This window comes from Sinocyclocheilus grahami, unplaced genomic scaffold, assembly GCF_001515645.1.
Source record: "Sinocyclocheilus grahami isolate Dianchi unplaced genomic scaffold, SAMN03320097.WGS_v1.1 scaffold309.1, whole genome shotgun sequence".
In the NCBI taxonomy this organism is placed as follows: domain Eukaryota; kingdom Metazoa; phylum Chordata; class Actinopteri; order Cypriniformes; family Cyprinidae; genus Sinocyclocheilus; species Sinocyclocheilus grahami.
Genome location: NW_015505488.1, coordinates 99,177 through 116,676, shown reverse-complemented (window position 1 = coordinate 116,676; position 17,500 = coordinate 99,177). Strand labels below are relative to the sequence as shown.

General features: G+C 41.4%; 1 protein-coding gene across 1 annotated transcript in view; it reads left to right on the top strand.

The window, feature by feature from the left end:
- The first annotated feature begins 1,439 nt into the window (after window positions 1–1,439).
- LOC107601637 (inactive tyrosine-protein kinase 7-like) overlaps window positions 1,440–17,500 on the top strand; it is a 51,468-nt gene continuing 35,407 nt past the window's right edge. The window contains exon 1 of the mRNA XM_016293888.1: window positions 1,440–1,914. Coding sequence (XP_016149374.1) covers window positions 1,830–1,914 — 85 coding nt within the window. The 5' untranslated portion in view covers window positions 1,440–1,829. The remainder of the gene's footprint in view (window positions 1,915–17,500) is intronic.

Below are 17,500 nucleotides of genomic sequence, written 5' to 3'. Positions count from 1 at the left end.
TATGATGGGTGATCCTCTCAGGTTGTAAATGTAGGAAAAGAAACACTGAGAGCTCTTGAGGAGGTCGTCAGTGTGGATTTTACCTGCAGTAAACTCTGTTACCATCAATGCCATTTATTTCTGCCCAGATGTGTTGAGAAAATCATGTTAATAAATTGTGACAATTTTTACACCCCTGTCCAAGATCGTTGCTTTATTTAAAGATGTGTCATTGTAAAATGAAAGTCTGTGGCTGGTCATGATGGCAGCTGCTACTGCAATGAATATTCACCCAGAAATGTAAATATCCTCATCCTCAGGTCATCAGAGATCAGGATGAGTTTGTGTCGTCATCAGGTTTGGAGAAATGTAGCACTGCATCAGTGTCTCAGCAATGGATGCTCTGCAGTGAATGGGTGCCGTCAGAATGAGAGCTGATAAAAACATCACAATAATCCACAGCACTCGTCCATCAGTTAACATCTGGAGAAGACAAAAGCTGTGTTTGTAAGAAATTGTGACTTTTTTTCCCCTCAAATCTGTTCTGATGAGATAATGTAGTAGTCTCTGATATTAGCAGGAACATGTCATAGCGTCTCTACTAAACTCTACACGCTCATAACAAGCCACGGCTGACTTTGGAAACTATAGTTCTCTTCTTAAATATGAAGAGGTCAAGCAACAGGTTCATGAGTTCATCACATTTCACAGAAAGCTTCTGGTTCACTGTATGGGTCACAATTATACATTTCTCTTTTATGCCAAAAATCATTAGGATATTAAGTAAAGATCATGTTCCATGAAGATATTTAGTAAATGTCCTACCATAAATATATCAAAACTTAATGTTTGATTAGTAATATGCATTGCTAAGAACTTCATTTGAACAACTTTAAAGATGATTTTCTCAATATTTACATTTTTTTGCACCCTCAGATTCCAGATTTTCAGATATTGTCCGATCCTAACAAACCATACATCAATGGAAAGATTATTTATTCAGCTTTCATATAAATCTCAGTTTTGAAAAATGGACACTTAAGACTGGTTTAGTGCTCCAGGGTCACGTGTTTATTATTTCAGCAGCATGTATTTTGCAGGCTAACATTCAACAATGAACGGAGTGCTATTATAATCTGTTCAGGGACAGACTGGAATGGAGAGAAGCAGAGCCGGTATTATAAAATCTGTGGTTTGATAATTAATCACCAATTAAAGACCACTCTTGGAGCAAAGCCTGCGCTGGCACCCGACGGTACAGTAATACATGTATTGCTCATGTTAGTAACACATTAACTAATGGAACCTTATTGTAAGGTGTTACCTTTATTTTAAATTTTTTTTTTGAATTGCGAAATCTGCACCTCTTCTGTGGTTGATATTAATTTGCTGATGATCTGTACTCCGTGAAGTCGAGCAGCAGAAGTCACGAGGCAGAGCAGATATTACTCGCCGGTTTGCGGAGAGACTAGTTCTACACGTCACTGCTTCTAACACCGGGCGTTCATTCTTCGCTGGGTTCCGGTGAAGTGTCTCGGTGTTTCGCGGCTCTGCCAGCGGGATGCAGCATTGGACGCGTTTCCCGGAGTGCGCGGAGCGCTGAAACCGGAAGCACCGGAGAGAGAGAGAGAAGCGGGCGAGCGCGGGACCGCGTAAAGTGACCCGCAGCTCCCGACGGACTACAGACGATCCGCTGAGCTGCGCTGCGCCGACACTCTTACCGGAGTCCAGCTCCCCCCGCACCGCACCGGCGACTCTACCGCCACCGAGCTCCCCCCGCGACGCTTCAGCTCCGCTCGCTAATCCTCGCTCTTTGAGAACGCGTTCGACCTGCGCGTCCCGCGGAAGACATGGACGGGTCACCGGGGACCGACACCGACACCGGAAGACGAAGATGCGCCGGTCTGCTGGTCATCTTCATCATGTGTCTCGAAGGTAAGGCTGTGGCGGAGTCCCCGGGCTCGCGGCTGGAAAGCGAAAGCGCTGGAGGTCAGGTGTGTCAGGAGTTATGCCCCGTACAGCCGCTGAATGCATGATTTCTCCAGCATATACTCAGACAGTGTGTGTACAGCTTCGTGTCTCCTGAAAGCAGATTCATATCGATCAGATATCAGTGATCAGATGTGATTGAGCCTCAGAAGAATCACATCATCACATGTGCCTCGCGGTGATCCACTGCTTTTACTGTGTTTGTGATGACTGGAGCTTCCAGAGCAGAGAGAGTACACACACTCACACACACTCTCACTCTCTCTCTCACACACACACACACACTCACTCTCACACACACACACACACACACTCTCTCTCTCTCTCTCTCTCTCTCTCTCACACACACACTCTCACACACACTCTCTCTCTCTCTCTCTCTCTCACACACACACTCTCACACACACTCTCTCTCTCTCTCTCTCTCTCACACACACACTCTCACACACACTCTCTCTCTCTCTCTCTCTCTCACACACACACTCTCACACACACTCTCTCTCTCTCTCTCTCTCTCACACACACACTCTCACACACACTCTCTCTCTCTCTCTCTCTCTCACACACACACTCTCACACACACTCTCTCTCTCTCTCTCTCTCTCACACACACACTCTCACACACACTCTCTCTCTCTCTCTCTCTCTCACACACACACTCTCACACACACTCTCTCTCTCTCTCTCTCTCTCACACACACACTCTCACACACACTCTCTCTCTCTCTCTCTCTCTCACACACACACTCTCACACACACTCTCTCTCTCTCTCTCTCTCTCACACACACACTCTCACACACACTCTCTCTCTCTCTCTCTCTCTCACACACACACACACACACACTCTCTCTCTCTCACTCACACACACACACACACGAGCATGAAGGCGATGCAATGGAAAATTGCACAGTAATAAAAAAAAAACAGGCAATCAAATGCAGTGGTGAATATAGACCGACTCCATGAGCAAACCTGCTTGCTGGTTTAGAGCTTAGAAAGGAAAGTAAATCGAGTCTTTTGGCTCCATGTTGTTTCTGGTCGATCAGCATGATGAACACACTCATTACTGCATGCTGTGTTCAGCTCATACTGTAGAGACCTGCTGTATAAAACCTCTTCCTTTGATTATCCTCCTGTAAAAAAGCATTGTCATGGATCCTGAACGATATAATTGTAGAAGGGTTTAGATTAAAATGATTTCATGTACTGCATCACTGCTTTATTACATTAGATTCTGTTATGATCAGACTGTGTGTGTGTGTGTGTGTGTGTGTGTGTGTGTGTGAGTGTGAGAGAGTGAAACTGGAGTTTATTGAAAGCAAATCGCGTTTCAGTTTTTGAAGAGCTTGAGTATTAGAATAACCTCTCACTGGATCTTCAGTGCTCAGAGGAAATGAATGTGTTTTGAGTTTGTGACAAATTAGAGTTCATAAGAGCAGCTGTTTCTCTGCTCATCAGAATATATGCTGCAGTCTGCCACAGCAAACACTGCATCACAGACCGCGCTCCTGTCCGGCGTTCTCTCTCTCGTTGATATAGACCGATGTTGAGCGCAATGGGAGCAGTGTTGTTTTATTGTAATGTAATCTCGCTGTTCTTGAGGTTGTGAAGTTCATATTTGTGGCTCACATGTGACGCTTCCCTCCTGCCTGCGTGAGACCAGGTGCTCCTGTGACTCTCTGATTGAAACTCACAGCGTGGATCATTTGAAGACAGAGGAGGCAGGGAAGAAGCAGCCGGCCGTGCCATTGCATAATCAGACTGTAGTGAGATCTGGCTGAGCAGCAGGAGTGTGTGTGTGTGTGTGTGTGTGTGTAAAACCACACGCTTCACTCTCATATGCATTAGACTCAGTCTGATGGGTTTGGCCATGAAATGTAAATCCATGATCTATTTTCTAAATGCATTGCTTTTTCTCTGCTCATCAGAATATATGCTGCAGTCTGCCACCGCAAACACTGCATCACAGACCGCGCTCCTGTCCGGCGTTCTCTCTCTCGTTGATATAGACCGATGTTGAGCGCAATGGGAGCAGTTTTGTATTATTGTAATGTAATCTCGCTGTTCTTGAGGTTGTGAAGTTCATATTTGTGGCTCACATGTGACGCTTCCCTCCTGCCTGCGTGAGACCAGGTGCTCCTGTGACTCTCTGATTGAAACTCACAGCGTGGATCATTTGAAGACAGAGGAGGCAGGGAAGAAGCAGCCGGCCGTGCCATTGCATAATCAGACTGTAGTGAGATCTGGCTGAGCAGCAGGAGTGTGTGTGTGTGTGTGTGTGTGTGTAAAACCACACGCTTCACTCTCATATGCATTAGACTCAGTCTGATGGGTTTGGCCATGAAATGTAAATCCATGATCTATTTTCTAAATGCATTGCTTTATTGGCATGGTAAATATTTTTACATTCATTACCAAATATTGCTAAAGCATTTGCTGCGTTGCTGCCTGCATTTAAAACCGTGCAAAACCACAAAGAAGCAGTAGTTGGAAGTGTAAATGCTCCTCAAGTTCAACGCATCCAGGTTTTAAAAACATTTTTTGTTGGTTATGTGAATGTTAATGCAACTCTGTTTCATAATTTCCCAAACATAAAGAGAATGTTGCATTTCTGAAAAAACACTCCGGGAATGATGTTTTTGTGCTTTGAGAACTTTATTACAGGTCACTTTGGACAAATGTTCTTAACTTTAAGAGCATTATTAATGTACATAAAGAAGCGCTCCGCTGGATGTGTGTGTGTGTCTTCTGAAGGTTTCTCGTGCTCTCTTCTGTAAGTCTCGGGCTGTCATCGAGCAGCTCAGTAATTCACGTTATCTCATGTCAGGCTCGGGTTATTTCTGTGCTGATGGCAGAGAGTTTGCTGTTTCGTGGGTTTGACGGAGAGCTCACAGTAGACTTCACTGCTGCTGCGCTCGGTTTACTCTGCTCAAAGTCTGCAGTGTTGCTCATTTCCCCGGCTTACAGTTCTTATTTTCTCAAGTTCTGTAATTGATATCCATCTTTTTCCTATGCATCACCGATAAGCTTCAGCTGTCTTGCAGTAATGCACTCAGAGCAGAAGTAAAGAAGATTTTTAATCAAGTGAGACCAGATTAGTTTATTTAATTTCAATTTTTTTTACTTGTATTTTGCCACAAATGTAGCCAGAATGGTGCTATCTTGAATTTAAAAACCGCAGAATTGATATCTGTTTGTATCGTTTTCCTGTTTATTTTTGTAAACCTGCTCCGAAACTGTCTGTATTGTATAAAGTGCTATAGAAATGAGTGACTTGACTTAAAAATGTAAACCATCGCTCGGCGTTGGTTTATTTGTCATGTGGTGTTCAGTGTAATGTCTCATGATCGTGTGCGTGTTATTTACAGTAGCTCATCTTCACCTTTGAAATCCAGGTCAAAGGTCACTGACCATTAGCAGCATCTGATGTTAACATCTGCCCTTTGACCTCAGGACTGTGATCTCACGGTGCTTCCGTCTTTCATTCCGCGTCATCCCTGACGACCGAAGCACTTCTGAACGCCGTCGCTGGCAGTGTCGCTCAGGAATAGTAAGACGCGGAGGGGGAAAGCTGCTTTCCTGTGTGGCACTGGTCCTGTTGCGCAGGAAGTGTTTTGGAGGAAGTGCTGCAGCTGTGTTTGTCTGTGAGGCAGATGGAGGATGATGATGATGATGATGATGCTCTCCTCACGTCTCGCAGCGCTCCTCAACTCCGCTTACACACAGACTGCTCATAACTAACGCTAGCTGAACTACAGTCGAGATTCCCTTTTAAAGAGCGCTCCGTTGCACTGCATGTTAACCAATAGTAGTTATCTATTTCCATCTTCATCACTGCACTATTACGCTCGCATGTGAAAATCCTCAGAGTGAGTGTATATTTGATCTCTGCTGTAGTGTGTGGAGTCTGACAGTAGCGTGTGAATCTGATCACGGTTATTGAGACGTGTTGATTGTTGTATGGGTTCAGGAGGAGCTGTGTTTGATGACATCACACGATTAAAAAGCTGGAGAAAGAGTAAACCGGTGCAGGCTCCTGTAATCAGGTCACGGGCCAGACAGACAGACAGACAGACAGACAGACAGACAGACGGCCTCCTCGTGTTTTCTCTGGTCTCTTCATTCCGAGCAGGAGCTGCTGCCAGCGACGGCTTTATTCTCTCTGTCTTCCTTTGACGCGAGCGAGCAGGTAACGTCTCGCACCAGAAGAAGATCCCCGGAAGTCTCATAATGCATTAATGTAAAGTGAATCCTTCGTTCTGTGGTTTAGCAGCGTTTGAATGCAGACCAGATTGAAACCAGAACACACTATTTAACATGATAGAAGTGCACAACCTGCTGTAATGCAGATATGTGTATTATAATATTATAGAGATAATATGAGAGGGCGTTCTGATCTGTGTGCCGCTGCTGTCGGGTGATTATGATGCCAACATTTGCGTAGTCGTCACTAATAGCAATCAAACGTCGTGAGTTTCAGTGTAATTCCCAACCGAAGGTCATTCTGGGATCAAATACCTCATGCTTGGCTTGCTTAATTTGTTAAACTGTAACTTTTTAATTAAAGTAACACGGTTCAATAGCAAGAGGTAACACACTTCATTAGAGAAGTTAAAGATGAACTAGTTAGAGGTGTTTTAGAAGGAGCAGCGTCTTCTGAATGTGTGTGTGTGTGTGGATGATCAGCACTGTGTCCTCCTGAGCTTTAGTTGCATCAGTTTCTGTGCGGATTCAAACAGCAGAAATCATAAGCAATATTTCCCCGGTGCAGTTCTTGACCAGAACAAGATCCAGCATGAAGCGGACACCAGACTTGATTGTACTGCATCTGCTTTATAACTTCATGGCAACAGCGCTTTACCATTTTTAGAACAGAATTTCTGTGAGGCTGCTTTGAGACGATCTGTACTGTATGAAGTACATGTGCGGTGACAGACTGAAGTGTCGGCGCTGGGAGCTTCAGGGCGTGTGTGTGTGTGTGTGTGTGTGTGGACCGCTGCATGAACACTGAAGCACGCTCCTAATGAACTACCGCTCTGAGCTAAATAAACTAACCTGCTGCTCTTCAGTGTCTCGATTGTGTGAAGCGCCTTAAAAATAACTAGATCAAGTTTGTCGAGACAAACTTTGAAGCTGGCTTGAGAAAGCCAGACCAGAAAGTTTTAGAAGTTTGACGGTTTTCAGGTTAAAATAGTTTTGGATTAAAGTCTGAGTGTTTTGAAGGCAATACAGTCTATTAGAAAAACAGATCGATTATAACTATTAGATAGATGGATGGATTCTAGGGTGTTGCTATGCGGTTGCTAGGGTCCTTAGGGTGTTGCTATGCGGTTGCTAGAGACAGGCAGAGGCAATAACTCCCTCTGACACATTAAAGATCATGAATTGAAGTCACTAGAGACTTTGACGCAGATACTGGACATTAATGGTAACCGCTGCATGTTGATGCCAAACTGGACACGTTTTTGGAGCCGCAAGGTTTCACAGTTGCTCCAGTGAACGTTTTATGTATTTGCAGTGTTGCAGTCATAAATACTCTCTGTGGGTGTTTGAGGTCTGACCGAGCGTTGTTTCTGATCCGGAGAGCTCCTGAAAGATTGATCCGGGCTGAGTGAGGTCAGGTGAGAGCGCTGAAGATCACACAAACACGGTTCACGAGTTCACTTCTCCACGAGCTCAAGCGCTTCTGCGGTTTCAAACGCGCTGTGTTCGGTGTGAGATGATTCCTGACCGGCTGAGTGTGTTATATGATGTCACAGACTGACCTCTGGCCATCGGAACACTGCTAATCCGCTTAACACCAGTATTATCTGATTATCTGTGTAACGTGACCCTGAAGAACGACCCCAACACTCGAGCTGTGCGTCTGAACTCAGCCAGAAACACTACAGAACACCAGCGCTCCACTCATACTGAAGCTTTGTCAGATATAATATACATAACTCAGATTATTTAACACTTATTTAGTCTTGGCATAAAGTTAAGCATTGATAACGACGGTTTTAATAAGCTTGAACGGTCAATTTAGATCAGACCGGTAATCATTAGTTTTGTGGTTCTGAGGATAACCGTAGTTTTGAGACCCCGGTTACACCTCGTATTAGGTTCTGTGTGATCCAGTCAGAAGTGTTCAGCACTACATGCGGGTGTAAATGAGTACAGATCACTGCTGAACGCACGCACACACGCAGGCAGTTAGAGAAACATGAGCACATCACATTTATAGAGTAACTCAGTGGTGTAGTTAAACACAGCAGTGAATCACTCGCCTGTCAATCATCCATTGAGCTGAAGAAGGTCTCTGTCCGTTTGAATGTGTCTTCGTAAATCAATCGTGACACACGTCTGTATTGTTCGTCGTAATGCCTTCAGAAGAACCCTATGGAATTTTTTTTATTTTTTATTTCTCTAGATTTGTTTTTGTTTGTTTCAATTTAAATGGTTAAATTAAATGTTATTAATTAAGCATGTCTAATAATTTGAAATCATGAAACATACAATTTAACAGAAATTTATTAAGTTAACCAAAAATTTAATTTAGGGCCCCTAATTTCTCAAATTCTGATTTATTTTTTATTTTATTGCATCTCTCAAACAGCATGGTTTAATTTTATTAATCAAAAGCATGTCTAATTAACTGAATTCATAAAGAATTATTTTATTAATGTGCATAAAACATTAATTTAATTTACCTTCTAATCAAACAAATCCCCTTTTTTTTAATTTATTTATTTTTATTCTATTTTATTTTATGCCAGGCAAAGTGCTGCACAACAGGGCTTTACTGTTAAAATTAAAACATGGAGGAAATATTGTGTGAATATTCCCTAAAAAAAGTTTTAGGGAATTAGATTTATTATTACATTAAAACATTGAGGCAATAACTCCCTCTGACACATTAAAGATCATGAATTGAAGTCACTAGAGACTTTGACGCAGATACTGGACATTAATGGTAACCGCTGCATGTTGATGCCAAACTGGACACGTTTTTGGAGCCGCAAGGTTTCACAGTTGCTCCAGTGAACGTTTTATGTATTTGCAGTGTTGCAGTCATAAATACTCTCTGTGGGTGTTTGAGGTCTGACCGAGCGTTGTTTCTGATCCGGAGAGCTCCTGAAAGATTGATCCGGGCTGAGTGAGGTCAGGTGAGAGCGCTGAAGATCACACAAACACGGTTCACGAGTTCACTTCTCCACGAGCTCAAGCGCTTCTGCGGTTTCAAACACGCTGTGTTCGGTGTGAGATGATTCCTGACCGGCTGAGTGTGTTATATGATGTCACAGACTGACCTCTGGCCATCGGAACACTGCTAATCCGCTTAACACCAGTATTATCTGATTATCTGTGTAACGTGACCCTGAAGAACGACCCCAACACTCGAGCTGTGCGTCTGAACTCAGCCAGAAACACTACAGAACACCAGCGCTCCACTCATACTGAAGCTTTGTCAGATATAATATACATAACTCAGATTATTTAACACTTATTTAGTCTTGGCATAAAGTTAAGCATTGATAACGACGGTTTTAATAAGCTTGAACGGTCAATTTAGATCAGACCGGTAATCATTAGTTTTGTGGTTCTGAGGATAACCGTAGTTTTGAGACCCCGGTTACACCTCGTATTAGGTTCTGTGTGATCCAGTCAGAAGTGTTCAGCACTACATGCGGGTGTAAATGAGTACAGATCACTGCTGAACGCACGCACACACGCAGGCAGTTAGAGAAACATGAGCACATCACATTTATAGAGTAACTCAGTGGTGTAGTTAAACACAGCAGTGAATCACTCGCCTGTCAATCATCCATTGAGCTGAAGAAGGTCTCTGTCCGTTTGAATGTGTCTTCGTAAATCAATCGTGACACACGTCTGTATTGTTCGTCGTAATGCCTTCAGAAGAACCCTATGGAATTTTTTTTATTTTTTATTTCTCTAGATTTGTTTTTGTTTGTTTCAATTTAAATGGTTAAATTAAATGTTATTAATTAAGCATGTCTAATAATTTGAAATCATGAAACATACAATTTAACAGAAATTTATTAAGTTAACCAAAAATTTAATTTAGGGCCCCTAATTTCTCAAATTCTGATTTATTTTTTATTTTATTGCATCTCTCAAACAGCATGGTTTAATTTTATTAATCAAAAGCATGTCTAATTAACTGAATTCATAAAGAATTATTTTATTAATGTGCATAAAACATTAATTTAATTTACCTTCTAATCAAACAAATCCCCTTTTTTTTAATTTATTTATTTTTATTCTATTTTATTTTATGCCAGGCAAAGTGCTGCACAACAGGGCTTTACTGTTAAAATTAAAACATGGAGGAAATATTGTGTGAATATTCCCTAAAAAAAGTTTTAGGGAATTAGATTTATTATTACATTAAAACATTGATTCTACTGTGCAATGGTAATTTCTGTCACAATTTCTTCAAGTTAAACCCAAGTTTTATTTCTTCAGGTTGCCTTTAGGTTTCCGTGTGTATATTCTTCAGCTGTATAGAGATGCAGGATCGGTTTTGTCAGTAATGTCTGCAGGTATTTATAATTGTCCAGTAAAGTCCAGGCCGGTTGATTTGACACGACTCAAGCGTGGCTCGTGCTGTGGCTTTCATCACTCACTGCGTCTTCTCTCTGCTTTAGTAGCGGCGCAGAATGAAGCGTATGATGCGGTCGACTAGAGTCTCTATCTTTTTTCATCACATCACATCATAAAAGTGGAAATCAATTGCCAAACGAGTGTTTAATAATGATGTATTCATTGGGTAGGTTTATAGGCTATAGTGAGGGCTTTGTGTACCAATAAGGCAGCGTCTATTTAATAATTTAAAAAAATAGAATTATTTACAATGTTGTTGTTATTGCATCCTGTTAATGTGCAACAATACTGAGGTGCAAATTAGGGCTGAATGTTTTAGCAAAATCTAATTGCGTTTTTATTTTATTTTGTTTTTACCACCAATTGTTTTTTTTTTTAAAGCTCTTTGTTCTGTATTCAACAGACAAGCTATAAATCATTGTATAGTATGATCAACACACTATTAGATAGATTAAACATAAATGCTCTTCTCTGTAGGCCAGGCCGATATGTTACGATGAAATTAGGTGATGCATGAATTGATTTTTATTTAACGACTACAATCACAGTATATTGGCTGATTTGTTGAACTTCCAACCTTGTAAGCATGTAATAATTATGTTTAAATAAGCCTGGTGTAAACATTAATATGAAAGTCAGTAACAAATCACACAAACTAAAGTAGATTGCAGAAATATAAAAACACACTACTTTAGGTCATTCAGTCACTGTAATAAACACTCTTTAACTTTAGACCAGTGCTTCTCAAACTTTTTTTGGTCGTGCCCCCTTTAAACCTATTTAAAAAAAAAATTAATTTAAAAAAACCTACAGGGAAAAAAAAACACCTGCATCACTTGAAACATTGAAAAATAGCATAGAGAGAATAACTGTAGTTGTTGTTCATTATTTTTTTTAATTTTATTTTTGTGGGTTTCATGCGGTCCACTAAGGCAGTGGTTCCCAACCTTCCTTCAGTCGCGGCACGCTTTGGAAACTTGTGGCACCCTACAATGTATTTTGTCACAATATTTGAATTTCTAACTTCGATGTGATAATTTGAAAAGTGTAGATATTCGGTGCAACAGGGAAGAACTGCAGAATATAACGTCTTACAGATATTTTTAATATTATAAAAAAAATGTCCATCAATGGTGATAATCAGTAGGCTAATTTCTAATGAAGAGACCAATTAATGACATATTTTAATGTAGGCTTTTATTCATATGTATAACTGTGATAGCTAGTTATAATGCTAATTAAACACAGTTTTGCTCACTCAGGGTAATTTTGGTGCAGTAGCACGAGAGCTTGATTTAAAACTTTGAATTGACACAGCGGTTAGCAGATCAGTGAATGAGAGGGCAGCGTTACCAGAGTTGCTCATAACACAGCAGGGCTATTGCAGACAGAAACAATACTGCACTGCACCCATGTGTCCCGTCGGCTCAGTGTTTGAGTGGACTTCTGTTCTGATGAGCACGAGCGGTACACGAGTGGAGCGACTGAGCGGAGCGCAGTTCACACGATGAAATGTAAATTCAGTTCTTCGGGAATCGGTTGAGTTGTGGCATTGTGGGAATAACTGAATTTAAAACCGTTAACCCGGATCATTCTTAACCCTGAGTTACGTTGTTCCATATTTCATACCGTTAATATTTAAGCCTATCACACCGTACATTTGTAAAGTACGTTATTTGCACATTCATGAGGTTAATAATAGAGGTCGACCGATGTATCGGTTGAACTATGCAAGTAAGGTACATGTTCTGACTGGAAATGTTACTTGACGGCAATATGAACATAAGGAAAAGTCTTATTTAAACTGAACTACATTAGCTGTCAGTGTCATCACTTCATCAACAACCAGTTCTATTCACACGATGAAATGTAAATTCAGTTCTTCGGGAATCGGTTGAGTTGTGGCATTGTGGGAATAACTGAATTTAAAACCGTTAACCCGGATCATTCTTAAACCTGAGTTACATTGTTCCATATTTCATACCGTTAATATTTAAGCCTATCACACCGTACATTTGTAAAGTACGTTATTTGCACATTCATGAGGTTAATAATAGAGGTCGACCGATGTATCGGTTTTGCCGATTAATCGGCACCGATAGTTGATTGCTGGAACTATCGGTTATCGACAAAAATCCATGCCGATAGTTTTCCGGGTTGTGTCCATTGCTTGAGAAGGGTCTGCTGTCATTACACAGTGCGAGAGCGGCCTCTAGTGGTTGAAATCACTGACAGCACGTGCTATTTGTTTAGACACGTGATACTGCACGCTGAACAGAGCGGGGAACTTCAGACGCGGATTTAAATGCAGCCGACAGAAAATCCTGCCGCGCCATTCACATAGTTTTCCTTTAAATTACATTTATATTGGTCCCGAATCGTTGTTAATGTACATAATGAATTGTGCATTTTCAGCCAAACGTTTGTCTTTCTGTGGCTCTAATAAAGTCTGTGCTTCATTTATAGAGCTATAATATAGGTCACGCTTGCTCTTTCCGTTTGCTCCGTTTTTTTTAAACACCGAACTTCTAACTCCTCTATGCCAAATTGTTCATTCTTGAAGTAAACTTGTGTCCGTTTGGTGATTTAAATAAACTGTTTTAGACCGCTGCTGGAGTTGAACGCGATGCGTCCGGAGTGTGTGTGATACCGGCGAGTTCTCCTAGACTCAGCGCTGCACTGATTAGCTGATCATCAAGTGTTCAAGAATAGAAGCAGTTAAAGTGTGAGAGTATACATAATATTTCCATATGTATATAATTTTAATGCTCTAGCGTTTGTGTATATATTTAAAGATGTGCATCTTTAAGCATGACAGTTGAAATGGTAACACTTTAAAATAAGCGTCCATTTGTAGCATTAAGATTAATGAAAGCTGTGTGAGTATTGTTCCTTGTTAGTGTGTTAATTTCAACATTTACTATTATTGTTGTTTTTACTACTATTACTAGTATGGTTCAGTACTGTTTTTGTTAATAAAGCACTATTTTAGTTTTCGTTCCGTATCAATTTTAAAACTATCGGTATCGGCCAGTGTGGTCCAACCTAGCTATCGGTATCGGCAAAATCCACTATCGGGCGACCTCTAGTTAATAACATTGATTGGTGGAATGAAAGGATCTGCTCTGGTTGTTGTGAGTCTTCTGAATCATACAGCACTTCAGCTCAGGAGTTTGCCACAGTGAAATGTTTTCACATATTCATTTTTGAGATGGTTGAGCTGATGTGAGTAAGCTGGACTGGATGACAGATCCAGACACATTTCTGCTCCGGGAAGCGTTAGTAGTCTGTATGATGGTATGTTTTATGTATTTGGGTCAGCCATATTCATAAATGCGAGCGAGAAGTCGTTCGTTTAGTCAACCCGTCTCCACTTTAGAAACGTTAATATAGTGCAGCCTCCGAGATGTTTGGCATCACCTTCTCACTTTTATTGCAAAGGGCAGGAAGTTGATATTCAGCGAGACGCAGTCCTGTGTCTGTCGCGGAGGCTGTGATTGACATACTAATGATTCGTTTAGAGCACGACTTAATCCCGTGAATGAACGTCTTTCTCCTGGCGGATGAGAGAGGGTGTGTTTGCGTGCATGTTACCCCTTTCCTCTCCCACCCTCACCGAGTTCCCATGAGCTGCTGGTAAACATGCGTGCTGCGTGATTACTCATGTAACGAGCGCGACCCGATCACTGTAATCATGTGCTCCACTAACGAGCCTCTTCCTGGCTGATGATGGGGGAGTTACTCCGTCAGGCCTCGTTAGTCAGGCTCGACCAGTTCTCTGCGGCTGATGCGAGATGAATGGAAAATCCACCTCTGTTTACACCATCTTTAGCTCCATAAAGCGTCTCCCCCGGGCTTTATAACATTGACATGTTGCGGAGTGTAATCGGCTCTGAATACAGAGCCTCTGGTCTGTCCCTCTGCTCCACATCTAATGCTGTGTTTTCATCGGCGTCTGAAGATGCTGCAGAGTTGATCTTCATTAGTGGAGCGTTCGACGTTCGTACTTCATGCAGACTCTCTGAAACACAGACTGAAGCGCAGGTTTGGAGGAGGAGGACGGTTTAGTGTTGAACTGAACGCAGCAGCTCCTGGAGGAGACCCTTCAGCTCTGCTTTACTCTGTCCCAATAGCCTGGCAGACAATTATCTTTAGACGAAAGATCAACAAGCGATACACTAACAACACAACAACTTTAAAATAAAGAAGTAACACTTTCTTTTAAGGTGTCCTTGTTACGTGTACTTGCTATTATAATAACAATTAATTATGCATAATTACATGCAAGTAACCCTATAGTAAGTACATGTAGTTAATTTATATTACTCGGTACTTAAATGTATAACTGCACTGTAACAAGGACACCTTAAAATAGTGTAACCTGAAAAATAGAACCGAACCGAACCCACGAAACTCCTATACAGTTCACCTAAAAGTGAACCTTGTTTATATTTATGTGATATATTTTTCTCTCTCATTGTCTTAAACACTAGTTCTAATTAAAGTCAACATGAAATCCATAATTTAGTTTAGTCCTGAACTTAGTGTTTGATTCATCAGTGCATATTGTTCTAAAGAAAGATTTTTATTTTCCAGTAAATATCCTATGGATAAAATAAAGTCCTTCCCTTTTTTTTTTTTCCCCTCGGTGTATAGCTTTTATCTTTCGTAAATATGTGTCCCTGCAGCACAAAAGCAGTGTTGAGTCGCTGGGGGATATTTGTAGCAATAGCCAACAATACATTGTATGGGTCACAATTATACATTTCTCTTTTATGCCAAAAATCATTAGGATATTAAGTAAAGATCATGTTCCATGAAGATATTTAGTAAATCTCCTACCATAAATATATCAAAACTTAATGTTTGATTAGTAATATGCATTGCTAAGAAGCGACGGTCACGCATTAGATGCAGCCGCAGGAACACGGTTCTGACCTGAATGTGAGATTTGTTAGGATTGTAGAATAAGCCTTTAAGTAGGGCATATTGTGAGGTTTGCGAGAGTAAGCCCAGTGTAGGACAGACCGGTGCGGCCGTTCATACTAGTAAATATCCTATGGATAAAATAAAGTCCTTCCCTTTTTTTTTTCCCCTCGGTGTATAGCTTGTATCTTTCGTAAATATGTGACCCTGCAGCACAGAAGCAGTGTTGAGTCGCTGGGGGATATTTGTAGCAATAGCCAACAATACATTGTATGGGTCACAATTATACATTTCTCTTTTATGCCAAAAATCATTAGGATATTAAGTAAAGATCATGTTCCATGAAGATATTTAGTAAATCTCCTACCATAAATATATCAAAACTTAATGTTTGATTAGTAATATGCATTGCTAAGAAGCGACGGTCACGCATTAGATGCAGCCGCAGGAACACGGTTCTGACCTGAATGTGAGATTTGTTAGGATTGTAGAATAAGCCTTTAAGTAGGGCATATTGTGAGGTTTGCGAGAGTAAGCCCAGTGTAGGACAGACCGGTGCGGCCGTTCATACTGTACTATATAATATCGTGGAAGATAGATTTACATCAGCTATTTTACAACACTTTAAAGGGTCTTAAAGTCTTAATTTGCCCTTACACAAATTACAGCCTTAAAAAGGTCCTAAATTAGAGCAGATTCTTAAAATCATGGCATTAAATGTTACATGCACTGCAAAAAGTGTTTCGTCTTGTTTTCTAAACATCTTTAAATCAAGAGAGATTTACTGGAGATGCTAAATGAGAATAAGAAATTATTTTTACTATGATTGTTTTGACTTTGTGCGGTAAGGCATTGCTGTTTTGCAATTTAATCTGACAAATAACGTGACCTGTATGAGTAGTAATTTAGCATTTAACATAATAACCCTGCCCCACAGTCACATGTGCATTTGATAATTTAATGACACTGACTAAGGTTTATGTAAGGTGTTTTTGAAGAGATCTGAACTCTTCACACGCTCCTGTGCACACAAACTCACACGCTCTGTAAAAGCAGAAATGAGTTAGCTCAACGAATGAGAGGCAGCAGAAGAATCCGGCGTTTCTGTCCCTTCAAGCGTCTGCTGCTGTAGTTGAAATGTCAGAGAGAGAGAGAGGCCGATTAAAAAAGCACACTCGCTGGTAAAGTAGTTACTGGGGAAACTGAGCGTATTAATATGCCACTGCGTTCAGCCTCGTCCTGACCTGGTTTTCCTTCTCCCGCTGGGGGAACCGCAGCACTTCTACAGTTCAGACGCTAATGGGAGCTAAATATTAGATGACTGCACTTCCCATCAGAGCGCTTCATGAGGCTCATCACTGTGATCGGACAGGTCTTCATGAGGTCATGTGACGCTGAGGTCACTCCCGTCCGGTCCGGTCCGCTGATTCACCCGCTTCCTGGATCCTGTTCTCTAGTCAGCAGTCTGGACTACATCTGGGTTTATTCCACTTCACATGTAAACATGCTGAAGAGACACTGCTGTACTGTGAGGAGGAACTCCATTATTGCATTCCCTGTGGCCGGTTGAATACACTTAGGCTCCATGTTAAGACTGTCTCTAAATAACTAGTCTTTCTTAAAGGAAAAAAAATTAGATGACTAGCTTGTAACTGGCCACTTAAGTAAATGCAAATATTGGTTGCTAGGCTGTTAAGGGGATCTGGGTGGTTGCTAGGCTGTGTTGGGTGGTTCTGGGTGTTCTAGGCAGTTTCTAGGGTGTTGCTAGGTTGTTCTGGGTGTTGTTAGGTTGTTCTGGGTGGCTGCTAGGGTATTGCTAGGTTGTTCTGGGTGGCTGCTAGGCTGTGTTGGGTGGTTCTGGGTGTTCTAGGCAGTTTCTAGGGTGTTGCTAGGCTGTTCTGGGTGGTTGCTAGGGTGTTGCTAGGCTGTTCTGGGTGGCTGCTAGGGTGTTGCTAGGCTGTTCTGGGTGTTCTAGGCAGTTTCTAGGGTGTTGCTAGG